Below are 15,613 nucleotides of genomic sequence, written 5' to 3' on the forward strand. Positions count from 1 at the left end.
CTATCCCAGCTAACTGAGGGCGAAGGCAGGGGACACCTGGACAGGTCACCAGTCTGTCACAGGGCTACATATAGAGATAAACAATAACACATTCATACCTACTGACAATTTAGAATCACTAATTAACCTCAGCATGTTTTTGGACTGTGGGACGAAGCTGGAGTACCTGGAGAAAACCCATGCATGCACAGGGAGAACATGCAAAGTCCATTGCAGAAAGATCCCAGGAAAATTTTTATAAACCATTATGACTTAATATTCTTTGTCCAGTTTTGTTTAGCATTGGCCAGTTTCTCAGTCTTTCAGTGGATTTAATTTACAATAAGCCTTTTATCTGGTTGAACAGGGGAGAAAAGGGTTTGAAAAAAAACATATAACTGAAAGAGGATAAGTGCATTATGCTGTAACGGTAGTATGAAAAGTTTCAATGATTTTTTTTTTCCTTGAAACTGGGTCACCATTGCAATCCATTGTCAAAAAAAAAAAAGCCATGAATTCAAGCCAACTGCACCTGCCATCCTCTGCAAAAGAGCAAGCCACAAATTTTTCAGTAGGTGTCTTTCAAGCCTGCAGGGAGTCAGCGTTTTAAATTCAAAACACAACTTTTGGTGGAATATTCCAAATACACAATATCCCAGCAAACCAAAAAACAGACTTAGTCATTACTGGTAATGAATTAACGAAAGTGCTTGAAGGTTTAATAAATCAAAAGAGAATTATTTACCAAACAAGACAAATACCGCGTCTCATGCAGAACACCGGCAAATCTGTTTATGTATTTCCATTATGAAGACATAATTTAAAGTTAAACTGAGTTGAAAAATATCCTGTCCTCCAATATCACAGGAATATACTTTGCTTATGGGTTTTTAACATGTCAAAATCACACATCTTAATAGTGGAATTTACATTTTGCCTCTGTCTCTGTATGCCAATTTAGGTGATTTTGATAAGAGGTAAATATGCTGTCAGTGTTTACATTTACATACAGAAATGAGTAAGTACATATTTCTTTGTGGTTTGCATGGAGAATTTTAAAAAGAACTAATTATTTTCCAAAGCCACATTGAAAAAAATAAAAAAAAACATTCTGCTTGTCTCTGGCAAAAAAACCCCAGCACTCTCTACAGTAATGCAGAACTGAAAAAAACTATTTGCTAATGTGTTTTTATATTGCCTTACTGCAATGCATAATCCATATTTGGGCATTTTTTGCATTCAAGAAGTGAACAACTGAACAACATTAGTGCCAGCAAGTGCATTAATTGTTGAATCAGAATCAAAAATAACTGACTGAGAATTAATAGGCCTGAATTGTTCTTAGAGAATTTCATTAAACTTCAATGAAATCTTAATTTTATCCAGTCAAACTGAAGCTTTTTTTCATCATATTTACATTAAGACATGAGAGACATCACTTCAGACAGCCTGCTGCCTAGAATTTGCCAACAGTTAACATTTTCACTTAGCTTTACACAAGTCAGCAGGTGTTGTGTCTCTGTTATCCCCTTAGGTCAATTTCTCTTCATGAGATGAAAGGGCTACAATATGTATCTACCTGCTAGTGCTGAGCTTGAAAGCACAAGACAATGTGAGGCAAACAAACAAATGTCAAACAGTGTTTTTATAGCCAGAAACTTGATAGCTGCCTGATCTTTAGAACTCGGGTGTCTCACACAATTTTCCTTCATGTCCTTCATTCAACTGGAAATCACAGAGTACTGTGACACAACATGCATATTACAAGCTAACCAAATTTTTTACTTCGCCAAGGAGGTGGATCTTTGGCGGAGTTATGTACAACTGAGCAGCCTTGGCGGAGTACTGCGCTCTCTGAGTGCTTTTCTTGTTTTCACATGTCTCAGTATAAAATAGAGACGACCAATTATTGGGCTTGCCGTTTATTGAATTTTGAGCTCAGCATTTTTCTGAATATTGGTAAGGTTTTTTGTTATTTTATACCAAATCCTGACTAAAAGTAAAGTTACATTAAATTAAAAATGCTCTATTTTTACTCCGCCAAGGCATGTGGTGGAGTTATGCGACGATTGGCATTGGTTTGCCTGTCTGTTAGCAACATTACTCAAAAATGGACTAACATATTTACATTAAATTTTCAGGGAAGGTCAGAAACGACACAAGGACCAACTGATTAGAATTTGGCAGTGATGTGACTTATAGTCTGGTTCCATGATTTCTGTATCATTGATAATAGTACGGAGTCCTGTAACTATGACAAGTGAACACTGCCTGCTGACGATAACATCATTGCGATCCTACTGCAATTCGACTGCTGAGGACTTATTAGGACTTATCCATCGGAAATCATACAAGGAATGAGCAGCCTTGGTTGAGTACTGCACTCTCTGAGTGCTTTGTTTATATGATGCAACTACCTCTCTCTGTTATCATCACTCTGTGGTCTCGAAGAATTAATTTAAAAACCCCATCAACATGGGATAAATGCTGAAAAGGTTTCTTTTAACTTTACACACAGACTGTTAAATACAATTAAAGATAAGCATTTCAAATAAGTTTTGTGTTGGATTTTTTTTCTAAATTCTGACACAAAGAGTTTTATTTTTACATATCTATTTACATTTATATCATTTGGTCATTCAAGTTACTCTATTGTTATGTGAGGCAGCAGAGACGGCTGGAGTCATCTAAAGAAGCACACCTTGCTGAATATAACAATATAAAACCTGGTATGAAACAAAATGAGTTTAATTCAGAGAGAAGATTGCTCAAATCATAACCCCGGTGACCAACAATGTCTTAAGTCAAGATCACATGGGATTCCAAAAGTGGAAATGATCAACGGATAACAACGGGGATGTCTCATGTGAAGGACTTAAGTGAGTTTCATCAAATAATAAAAAGCACACCTGTCAAGTGGATACCAAAGTCAATACCAAAATGGGTCCTGAAATGCAAGGTCTCTCTCAGAACAAAGTGTTTCATAGTGGATTTTCTCTTTGTGGGTTCAGCTGATGGCCCTGACCAAACCAACAGATGACAAATACTAAACAGAATGGACCACGGTCTTACTTAAAGAAGTACTGTCTGAGGGAGTGTATCTGTGAGGTTGACGGCCAGGTGCCATGTCCTGGCACCACACCGCTGCCCAAAGAGATGACAGGCAAATACCGTGCCCAGATGGCAGCGTCACAGGAGTGAGAGGCTGAGGAGGACAGCAGACTTTTGTAGATATACTAGACAATATTAGACAGGGCTGTGGAAAGTGCTAGAAACACAAAAAAAAAAAACAACAAAAAAAAACAAACTCCTACTTTTAGATGTCCACCTAAACATTTCCTTAAGAATCTATTTAATGCCATTGTGAGAACACTAGTGATGTCTGTGTTTAAATATTTGACTCTCATCTCCGTCAACTGGAGTAAAATAAGTTTATAATGCCAAGCAGTCTGAAGGGAGACCCTGACTCAGTCTAGCCACTGACAGGAGTCCTGTGTTGTCTCGATTGATCAGGATGTATTGGAACTAAGTAAGCTGTCTGTCCGAGGAGGAGGTGTCTTTTTAAAGCACTAAGCAGCTTTCCAAAATAATGACCATGTCTCAGTCACATGGACAACTTTTCTACAAGTACTCAGAGGCGAGGTGCAAGAACATGTGTGAAAAGGATGGGGGAGCTGTGTGTGTCCAGGGGCGGGGGGTTTCAGGCACACATAAGGAAGACAATTTCACACTCAAACATCATTAGAAAGTAACTGAGTGGAGAAAACAGAACATAGTCGGAAATTCTGCTTCTGTCATACCTGCTGCTGCCCGCTGCAAGTTCATTTTCATTTCATAGAGGAAGGATGAAAATGGCAGAGAGAGACACGCACACATATGGTGAGAAATAGATTGCAGACAGGAACAGAGTAAAGTAAGATCTCAAACTTCCTTGACATGTTGAAAAAGTGGAACTTTCACAAAGAGGTGTAATTCATACTATTCGCTGCTTAAATATAGCAAAAGCAATTTGCCAAAGACAGAGAGAGAGACAGGGTGTGATGAGAATACTTGGCTGGGTTCCTTAACACTTCATGCCCACATGGCATCAAACATGCTAAACTGAGCACGGTCTCCATTCCTCCCTCCTGCCCACTGATTGACAGCCACAGTGCAGGTGTGGTGCACTGCCAGAATGGAGAACTAGACTCGGGCATGCCGGCCGAGGGGAGATGAGGCGAGCTGAGAGGTAAGGAGAGTCAAAAAGGGAGGGGAGGGAGAGGAGAGAGGGCAGAGCGGGGTGAAGAGCTGGCCCAGTGGATTTATGGGAGCAGGTCAGTGCCGAAGCACACATGTGACACTAATGCACAAGGACAGGACAGATGTAGGAGTGAGTGCTGAGTGGCAGCCTGTCATGCACCCATCCTTCAGTTCACCTCCACCATCCAGAGAATCAACCAGTCAGAGAAAGTTTGCTCTGCAAATAGTGAGATGAGTCAAAAGAGACTGTTGAGCGTCCCTACGAGAGTTTGTTGATTTAGTTCTGGAAGGACCTCACAGAAAAATATAGCAAGAGATAGACTTAAAGTGGGTTTGGACTGGATGTGATTTAAAAAGGTGATACGATTCTATACAGAATTGTGTTTGGCTGTTGGTTGTGTGTCTGTCAAATTCACATGAATAAAGGAAGGCAAACATTAGCATAGAGTCTGAATACATATTTAAACAGCTGTCGCCTGAGCAGTTGTCTTCTGACTTAAAGATTCTTGAATTCTTGATTCAAATACCTCTGTCTGTCTGTCTGTCTGATATTGTCTCCTGACTTAGAGATTCTTGAATTCTTGATTCAAATGTCTGTCTGTCTGTCTGTCTTATATAGAGTCTGTCTGTCTGATATTGTCTCCTGACTTAGAGATTCATGAATTCTTGATTCAAATGTCTGCCTGTCTGTCTTATATAGAGTCTGTCTGTCTTATATAGTCTGTCTGTCTGTCTGTCTGTCTGTCTGTCTGTCTGTCTGTCTGTCTGTCTGTCTGTCTGTCTTATATAGACTCTGTCTGCCTCATATTGTCTCCGGACTTAGAGATTCTTGAATTCTTCCTTCAAATGTCTGTCTTATATAGAGTATTTATACAATTAGCATAACACCCTGCTGCCAATGTGCTAACCTGCTAATGACTGAGGTACCAATATCACTTTAATACACAGTTTCTCTATACTATACAAGACAGAGAACGTGTTCAATCTGGTTTGACTTTTCACACTGTTGACCACAACTTCGTTTGACTCAAAAACATAGTTTCCCTTTCAAAAGTCTTCATCCTCTTTGGAAGTTTCACTGCTCTTCAACATTCAATCATGGTCAATTTAGTCTGGGTTTTTTGACAGCAATTTACAAAAACTTTTTCTCTTTCATGTCAAATTGATAACAGTGAAGCACCTCAGCATCAGGATGCTGCCACCACCATGCGTAGTTTGCAAAAGCTCAATTTTGGTCTTACCAAGCCTAAGAATCTTCTTCCATTTGACTTGAGAGTCTGCGGCATGCCTTCTGGAGAGCTTTCCAATTCCATTCGCTTAATGATGAACTTAACTGTACTTTAAGGGATATTTAGTGACTTGGAAATTATTTTATATCCATCCCAAGACCTATGCTCTATATTCGCATTTTCATAGAGTTGCTTGGAGTGTTCTGACGTATTCATAGTGTAGGTATAGCCAGGAGTACTGATTCACCAGTGACTAGACCTTGGAGAGTATAAAGACACCTGGATACAATCACTCGAGACACATTCACTGACTCAGATGATATCCATTTCACTAACTGTGTAACTTCTAGCAACAACTGGTTGCATCTGTGTTGAATCAGGTGAGTTATTTTACATTTTATAACATAAATTAATTGGCATTGCTTTGTAGAAATCGGTTTTTACTTTGACATGAAAGAGTCTTCTTTTGGAAATTTGTTGAAAATTCTGATTTTCAAAATCACCTTCACAGTGGGACACAACAATAACAATTTCTGAGCAGCATCCCACACAGGTTTTGATGAAAATTTGGATCGTGTGGTACACGTGCTTAGTTTTTTGGTAATTGTAAAGATATCCAAAAAACATTTGCTATCCAACAGGGCACTCGTTTCCTCACATCCAAGTGCTCTGTGAAGAGAACCTTCAGCCAAACACTTATTTAAACTATGATTGGTTTAAGGAAATGCAAACGAGACAATGTTTTTTCCTCTAAAACAGGATGACAATGGGGCCATCCAGGCCATTTTGAAACGCTGTTACATCACTGTGACAATAACTCTGGCTATGCGGGATGAATCACAAGCAAATATCAGATATTATTTATACAAAACTCTAATCTGAACTTTTTGCAGCATAAATGTCTCTCCTAAATCACAAACAGAATTACACGACAGATTTAAAATAATTTTAAGTGTTTTCAGCAATGTTTACACTTAAGGTGGAAACCAAGGCAGTTACCTAGTGTTACTAAAGGACTTATTTTCTTAACTTAAGGCTAAAATTCAAATGAACATTTAGATGACAGTAACAGTTGAGCGTTATTGATGGGAGCTTAATGTTAAATTTGGCCTGTTATACAATGGTATGGGAAAGCATATAATGATGAAATGAGAGTGGTTCCAAGAAATGTATTCTCTATAATCAATAAAAGACTGCTGAAATCTGTCAAAGGTCTTACTCTTGTTTCCCAACAAGTTTTCTCTGGTTGCATGAAATTGTTAATTTTTGCAATAAAATTTCAGCTGGCAGAAGTTCTTCTGATTTTCATTTTAACTTTAGGCAATATGTTTTAAGATTTGTGTGAGCTTAACAGCAGTGCAACACTGAAAACTGAAGTTTTCTACATTATGAAAAGTTAATGCAGCAACTCACACTAATCTTATCTTTGTGAGCGAGAAAAGCAGAGCTGATCGGTGAGAGGGCCAAAGGAGCATTCTTCATTTCATTTGGGCAACCTTTTAAAAACAAAAACAACTAAAATAACCCCAAAAAAACATTGTGTGGCATTAAAAGTCCAGTTTGGCTTGTTGCAAGTTGTTTGTTAAAGCTGCGTATAGTAAATCTAAAAGCTCTGGTAATATAACAGGATCTGGTAGAATACACACTCAAATAAATGAGCTAAGGAACACATTTTCCCAATTTGTTTTGACTACTCAAGCAGTAACACATTTTTTTCCACGAGAGCTGACCACAGGTGGCCCTAAACTCCAGGCTCAGTACACCTTGTCTGGCTAATAGTAGAGAAGTGTGGCTATTGTTGCTCACCTCCAAGAGTGAATGCACCTTAGATGTGGAAAAGTGAAGAGAAAAGAAGAACTAAACTGCAGGCTGTCCCTGGATAAGGCTAAGAATAGCACAAGACAGGTGGAGTAAGTGCAGAGGGTGAGTGCCATTCAGAGACCATTATACACTATTTCACAAGGATGTTACAGATGTTATAGGAACACTTCGTCATCTTGAGGTGCACACTTTGGAGGACAAGTGAGTCCTGCTGTCCACGGTGCTAAACTTGGCGTTGCCCTGGCTGCTCCCCAACACTTACGCCAGCAGCCAGAATTCATGCTGGCAGGGACTGATGGTCAATAGGGCTACTATCAGTGTGATGATTAGCCACAGCCAAACAATCTTAATAAATCTGCCTTTTTGTTCCAGATCCTTGTTACGGAATCACTAAAGGGCCAACACAAGGTCTCCTCTCTTCTGTTCTGCTCTGCTTAATTACAGTCAGTTAATAAGAGTCATCAAGTTATTTAGTTAGTTCACTGCCCTTGCCTGTGGCCAATTTAGTTTGCTCACTGCCTGTTCAGGCAGAACATTTGTTGGTCCTCATGAGAGAAATATGATGTTCTTTAAGCACTATCACGTTGTATTGTGTTCTCTAAACTTAGATCCAAATAAGCTAGACTACAAGAGTGTTCACTTTAACAATCAGAGTGACAACAACACCAACTCCAAAAAGACATGTTGCTGCTGTTTTTTATGGTTGGATAACTTAGTGACTAACACCCTTGACTTTAGCACAGGAGAATGGTGGATCAAATCCTGGTCAGGGGGCAGTTGTCCAATAAGGACCCTTAGGCAAGGTCCTTAGTGCTGCCTGCCTACCTACCTTGTGTTGTATCTACTGTCAGATGTACATCGCTTTGGATAAAAGCATCTGCTAAATGAACTTATAGGTGTATGAGAGTCTCAACAAAATTCCAAAACCTGTGCAAGAATGACCTGAAGGTAGCCCAAGTAAAATTATCTGCCTGACTAGATGCCACTGGGATACAACAAGAAAGTCACTTAGTAATTTCTTCAGACCAGCTTTAAGTAGAATCTTTCCATTCCCACTTTCCACAACATACTGTATCTCTCTTCAGACATATTGAGCAGTTACAGAAACCTTGTGCTGTCCAGACACTGAGATAAGGTCATAAGGACATTGAATAGTTTCTCTGGGAGCATGTCTGTTTGCACAATACTGTCAGTCAGAATGAACTGGAGCCTGAATCAGTCATCTGACTGTGGGTGAAAGTTCTGCCACTCACATTGCAGGTAGTCTGCAAATAACAGCTTCCATAAAAGAAAAGGAGTTAAAAAAGAGTTCTCTGGCTTACAGTATTGTTTCTTTGTGTATGCTGTGTTGCTGTGTGGTGAAAGTGGATGAAGTAACAAACACATTTGGTTAAACTATGAAATTTGAACTCTGTATCTATCGTTTGCCAGTATGGCCCATGTTTCTGTGCCTGTGGTTGCTCCTGCAGATGCAGTAAAAGGGGATGTTAATGAACTGCTGTCACACGTAGGCTGGTGCCTTTGAGGCAGCAGTCAGGATTCACTCCACGTACTCGTCTGTTTGCAGTGTGGAGGCTGTGATGTGCTGCCTGACTGCAGAGAGTCGCTTGCGGCCAGACAGGAGGGGACCAACTCAGTACAGGGGGTCCCTGCTGTGGTCCCACTCTTTCACCAGCAGAGCAAAGGCTCAGCTCTTCACGCAAGTGTGTGTATCTATGTTTATGGCTCTTTAGGCTGTCTGAGATGCATGCATGCTTGTGTGCAGTTGCATTTGTCAGCAGGAAGCATGTGTGAATACATGTAAAATGCACATACACACTATAAAACGGCTGTTATGTCCTGCAGATTGTCAGCCAGATTAGTAACAAAACGAAGAAGGATAGCAAGGGAAAACCAATGCACATGTGTGTGCCACTGTGTAGGTGTGTTTGTGTTTGTGAGAGAGACAGAGAAAGACTGCCCACTGCTCTCCCATGCAATCTGCCACTACTGCACCCTGGGTAGTGTCAGAATGGTTTGGGCACCCGCTGTGCCACCTGTCACTCCCAACCCTGAGGCTCATTGCTGGTCCAGCCACCCAACACAGAGGCCCAGCCTCAATTACATTACTATCACACAAACAGAATTGTCTCTTTATCCCCTCAGGAGATTTCTCTCTTTCAGCTGACATTGTTGTCCTTTACGTCAAACTCTGGCCGTTTACAAGTATGATTTCAGCGCAGGTCTTGTTCTGCATTATTTAACTTTTAAATACAAATGATCAGCTTGGACATATGTAGGGGTGGGAAAACTCCTTGTCAGTGCAGTTGCTAATGACATTATCACAGGAACTCAGCAAACAGGGTACCCCTTGAAGGGGAATTCGGGGACTCTCTTGTAAGCATGACATCTGGCTCCACCAAACATCTGAGTAAGCAGATTGGCCCGGCAGGCCTGGTGTGACGGCCGATGAGGAAGCTGGGAGATGTGGGAGAACTGATCTGCACAGCTCCACTGCTCAAGCTGTCACTTTAGCTTGGCTTGGCACAGTTAGATTCTCCCTGGCTCTCAAGCATTAGGCCCAACTCCTCTGACTGCCGCTGCCCTCCCGGCACCGAGCCAAGTCTTTCATGGGGGAGGTCGCTCATCACTCGCACTCCTTCTTTCTTTCTTTCCTGCTTCTAGTCTGTCACAGCAGGGCTCTGGCTTCTCTATCGCAATCTTTCTCTTTTTGTCCTCCCCTGCCTCTTTCTTATTTTATCCTCACCGGATACCACAAAAAAGGGATCCATTATAATCCGCCATTATTTGCTATTCCCAGTTCCTGTGCAGTACTCAAAGCTACTCATATGCTCTCTCCTTTCCTTCTTTGCTGTTAAGTAGGTGTTGAGTTATTCATTAGTCACTCACCACACTAGGATCTGCCTCAACAAGTTTAGACTACCACTTTAAGTATGACAAGGTGCCTGCTATACACTGCATGTAACTGGCATAGTAAATATCTCTATTTACGTTTAAATGCCAGCAGTTTAAATGGAGGACATAAATATATCTAAAAGGTATGAGTTATCAGCTTACCTCTCATTATTTACTTCTGTGTATTAACAAATTCACACATAAAAACTAAAAGTGTACAAAATTGGGCTACGACACAATCAGGGGATCAATTACAGCCCTGAATAGTTGCAATTCAGATGAACACTGTATGTACATATAATAATGTGTATTTTAGCTGAATAGATCAGAAAAGTTAGATATTAAGGTCGAGTATTAGGTAAAGGCTGAAGTAAAAAAAAAAAAGTGTCTTGATTAAAACCTCAACAAGGAAGATTTTGTAGAGACAATTTATTATTCCATCCAAGTACTGAAGGAAACAAAATTATTTGAGTGAAATAATTACCCAGTCATGGAAGAACAACCGCTTCTAATTTTCAAAAGTTCAAGATGTCCTGTTAGGCCTGAGATATAAGTGCATATACATTACCACAGTGTCCTGTGTTTTTGTCATTTGTTCCTATATGTTTATCAATCTCATTTTGTCAAAGATCTAAAAGAAGCAAACCGCCATTTAAAAATATATATTTTTTTAGATGTTGCAAAAGGATTCTAATCGAGAATAAGCTCAGGCAATGGAATGGTGTGTTATTTTAATAACTAGCATCACAAATAGAAACATAAACAAAAGATACGCATTAATAGTGAAGCCAAAGCTGCCTAATATTTGACAGGTTCTCTTAAAATGCTCCAAAATGAATATTTGCAACCTTTACGCAACAGTGTTGGTAAACACGACATTTATGGCTGAAGTGTTATCAGAATCCCCCATGTTGCTTCAGTTTATCATTTTAAATGGAAAACAAAATCAAAAGTTCACCAAGTGCTGCTATTGACACAAACAAGGTAATGACTCATGTACAGTGTGTTTGTATGGCTGAAAGCAGCAGCTGGGGAATATTACATCATCTTATACGCAGGTTAATCTTATCAAATGTAATCTTTAACAAATGCCACTGTATACATAGGTTATTTGGACCACGATTAGTATTTTTAAGGTGGTGATGCATGTTGTTTGAACATCAGTGTATTACAATCCCCAGTTATTATAATTTGTATTTATATGTACATTAAAATGCTTGTCACCAGGTGTTATTTTTTAGTGGTTAACATGACTGCCAGGTTCTACTTGTGTTGGGTAATTTTATTTTTAAAACCTTTTCTGTAATCAGCTCTGCTGCACAAGCTGCACATTATCTTTTTAAACTTTTAATCAGTCATCTGCATAGAAAAACCTTTTGGGGCTGTTGTTCCCTTTTTCACTGCGTATGGATTTATTCAGCTGTGGCTGTCATTATGCTCTCATTCGCAAAACATATCATATACAGTGCATTTTACCTGGAGCCACATCTGTATGTGAAATACAACTCACTTGTCTGGCCTGCCAGGCACCTGCAGGCGTAAGCGACATTTGTTAGCACTCTGGATCTGTTCTTCTTTGATGCGAATAAGCCTCTGCAGAGCCAGACACCAGTCCTGGGCCACAGTGGTGTTCAGGTTCTTTGATGGAAAAACATACACAGTTAAAACTTGTTTCTCAGCTGTGACATACACCAGGGTCATGTAGCCCACAAACCAGCACATTATGTGCACACACAGCACAATTGTATACCACAGATGTAGTTGATATTCTTCGGCACGAACTGAGAAAGTACCACACATCCGTTCAAAAAAAAAAAAAAAAAAAAATGCAATTCAAATAATGTACCAAAAGCATTTTATCCTCTCAAATGTAATACTGAATTCACTTTAGCACCAGCATCCATTTTACAGTAAAATCTAGGGCCTTCAGTCAAAATGAATCAAATCAATTTCCTGAAGTCAATGAGCTGTGCAGATGTATTTTGTCTATTTGTTCAGTGGACAATATTATAACTGGGTGGAAAGTGAGTATCAGTCATTTAGTTGAGGCCGGGCCAATACCTCTCCTTCTGTGGACATCATGCTCATTAAATGTAGGGTGGCAGAGGTGCCACCATTAGCCTGAGAGGCTCTTTGGTGATTGCTGGAGAACACTTCCCTGGATCTGTTACTGTATGTTACTATAAGATGGTGTTAATGTGACACGGGCAGACTACTGAGAAGTGTCCTGATTTAAACGCTACAGGAGGGACGCCAGTCGTTTCTTTTCCAGAATAACAAATCTGAATCTTTTAGTATATAAAAGGGAACATCTCATTCCAACCATTGTGTCACTATTCATGAGGCAATAGATGGGAGACCTGTGGCTTTCAGAAATAGATGATTTAAGATGCATACAAAGCGGCTCTTTGATCACGTTTTAAACATCTTGAAGGATTTTGCAATTTCTGTAAGAGAAGCTGCAGAAAGAGACTTTCCCAAATGGTTATCTTTGCACTATCCAAGCTTGATTTCTTAGTTTGCAATGAATTCAGCATTTTAATTTAACTGTGCATACTTCAGTGTTGTCTTTGCTACCTCTGTGATTCTTCACTGTGTTCTCAAGGCTTAGAGGGTATTGTAGGGTAAGCTTCGGTTTACAGACTGCATTCCATATTTCATATGTTTTCATTCAATATTTTGAGTTAACTTGATTATAAATAATTTGTGATACGGAAAGTAGTTTTGGAGGAGACAAAAGCCTGCTTCAAGGACAGTCTGCATGTGTGTGTTTATTTTTTTTTTTCAGTGACCAATTAAAGTTTTTATACAAATCCATGAGAGAACTGGTCTATGCTGTGACGTGACAGAACAAATTGTGACTTCTGTGGTTTCACCTGTAAAGTCTCCTGGACCAGTTGTTTCTTCAGCACTATATATGTTCTTTGATAGACATTACCCTGTGAGACACTTAAGTAACAGCAAAACGACAACATAGAGCGACACACACCTGGTACGTCCCCTGAAGTGTGCCCACAAGGAGAGTGACCTCCTCAACCACAGACAGGTCGTGTTGCAGTTCCTGCAGCTCCTGGTAGAGCCGTGGAGGTCCCAGGATCGCTTTACCTAAACGCAACAACACCCAAAGTCTAAGAATTTAGGATCTCACTAACATGTTGTGTAATCAAAGGAAAAGAGGCACTCTGAAATGTGATAACCATGCCTGTACAACATGCACACATAAAATACACTGTCTGTCCAAAAAAAAAAGTCCCCACCTGGATTTAACTAAGCAAATAGGTAAGAACCTTCCATTGGATAATTACTGCAGTGATGAATATGTTTCAGCTGCAACAACTTACAACCCTAGCTGATGCAGTGAGGAGCTCCTCATTTCTTTTTTTTTTTTTTTTGTCTGCATTTGTTCTCATTGTTTAACTCCACAAAAGAGGTGTCAACAATGTATGAGATTGATGCATATTTTAGTCTTGCAGCCAAATATTTTAATATTTAGTGCATGTGTGTGACCATCACTGGCCCTCCCTGAAAGCTAAGCAGACACTCTTTATTAGAATTCCCTATTATAAGCCAGGGAGGGCAATGCTACACCTCAGTGATGTGTGGGGGAAACAAAGACTGGACAGGACGAACAGGACGAACAGGACGAACAGGGATAGAAATTAACAGGCGGTGCTATTGCAATTAAAGATTGTAAGGTGGTGTGTTATTCCCAACTACTAACTGTCCATCAATAAAAAAAAAAAATTGAAAAAAGAAAAGAAAACCAAACCAACACAAAAGAAAAAGAGATTCAATAAATAAATAATTAAACAAACGGTACTGAGCACCATAATTGTGGATGTCTTGATAGTATAGAATATAATAGAATAGGCCAGAAGAGGATACTAGTGCAAGAGAGAATGAGTTTAGGGTAGAGACTCTGGAGAGATTCTCAGCACATTCTGGCGGGTCCCATCATTCGCTGAAATGGGACTCGGCAGTGGCTGGCGAGACCTGATCAAACATGCAAGTGTGAAGAACCCCGAAGCCCAGAACAGCAATCACAGCAAGGCAGGGCCAAACCAACAGGGCACCCCTCCCCCCGGGCCGTAGGAGCCACAGGGCGGCACCCCCAGAGAGCCACCGGGGCCACCGTGAACGACACGGACCCGGAGAACAAGAGGGAGCAGCTACCGACACCCCCAGCGTGTCAAGACCGACCCAGGCGGCCCGGGGCACGAGGACCCACCCGCCACCCAAACCCCAACCCCACCCACCCCAGTCCCCACCAAACCCCCCACCCCACCACCCGACCCGCCCACCCCACCACCCGACCCGCCCACCCCCACCCCCGAGGGGGCCAACGGCCCGACACAGCCAGGAAGCCAGACACAGGGGCCGAGCGGCCCACCGAAGGGGCGGCAACCAGCCCATCACAAGGCAGGCCGCCACCGGGAGCCGGCCAGAGGAAATCGGAGCCGGGACCCGATGCGAGTCCAGAGGGTAAAAATGGACAGTGTGGTGGGGCCCGGCGATGCCGACAGGGAGGCACCCCGCATACCCCCCGCACCAGGCCCCAGGCGAGCGCAGTACATCCAGGGCCCCCACACCCCGCAATGCGCCCTGACAACCCACCAGGACAGAGCCACCACATGCCACCAGCCTGCAGTACAGCCACAGCGCCCACCAGGACGGCCAATCCAGCCCCCGCAGCCCACCAAGAGCCATCGCACCTGCCCGGACCCGTCGAGCACGCAGGATGTGAGTGTGTGTGGTGCATTAAAAAGAAATTAGAGAGCAGGGGAGGCAAACAAGAGGGTGATGGGGAAGAGACAAGGCCGTAGAGCCCTGCCGTCTGCCCCACCACAGAGCCCGCCCCCACCTGCTCTCGGGGCCCTCATTTCTTAAACAATCATGTTGGAAGACATATCCTGTGGTCATGGAAAAGATGTTAATCCATCTCAGAATGGTCAAATTATTGGCTACAAGCAGAGAAAACAACAAAGAAGATTTCTGAAAATACTAAAATCAGATTAAGAACCGTCCAGCACATTATTACAATTTTTCTCAGTCACTTTGGTACATTTCTCAGATCAGAATTGAAATTCTCAAAACTATTTGTTCAATCTTCACATCATTGTGTCACTTGTGCACATCAAAAAAGCAGTTTTTCATTTCTTTGAACAAGTTGCAAATGCTTTGGTACATCCATGCAAACGATTATGTACAATTCTCTGCTGTTTCCTACATTATCACTTGCTTATGTCATGTTGATCAAAATGTATCATCATGGGTCTCTGTTGAATAGTCTCATCCCTCACAACATTTAGGCATTAGTTCATCGCGTAAGTCTTTACGTGCAAAAAGGTTGAACAAGTTGTCATAATATGTAAAAGATATTTCTATACATTTCGATTAGATTTTTTTTCTAAATCTGTCCTGAATTGGTAAATTGCTCCCAGCTGAATCTT

General features: G+C 41.2%; 1 protein-coding gene across 2 annotated transcripts in view; it reads right to left on the reverse strand.

Moving 5' to 3' along the window:
• The window catches only part of arhgef10la (Rho guanine nucleotide exchange factor (GEF) 10-like a), a 135,567-nt gene that overhangs the window by 67,234 nt on the left and 52,720 nt on the right, over positions 1-15,613 (reverse strand). For both annotated transcript variants that reach the window (XM_055010495.1, XM_055010494.1), the window contains 2 exons: positions 13,153-13,268; positions 11,674-11,801 (listed from right to left, as the gene is read on the reverse strand). In XM_055010495.1, coding sequence (XP_054866470.1) covers positions 11,674-11,801; positions 13,153-13,268 — 244 coding nt within the window. The remainder of the gene's footprint in view (positions 1-11,673; positions 11,802-13,152; positions 13,269-15,613) is intronic.

The sequence above is a fragment of the Amphiprion ocellaris genome, chromosome 5 (genome assembly GCF_022539595.1).
Source record: "Amphiprion ocellaris isolate individual 3 ecotype Okinawa chromosome 5, ASM2253959v1, whole genome shotgun sequence".
In the NCBI taxonomy this organism is placed as follows: Eukaryota; Metazoa; Chordata; class Actinopteri; family Pomacentridae; genus Amphiprion; species Amphiprion ocellaris.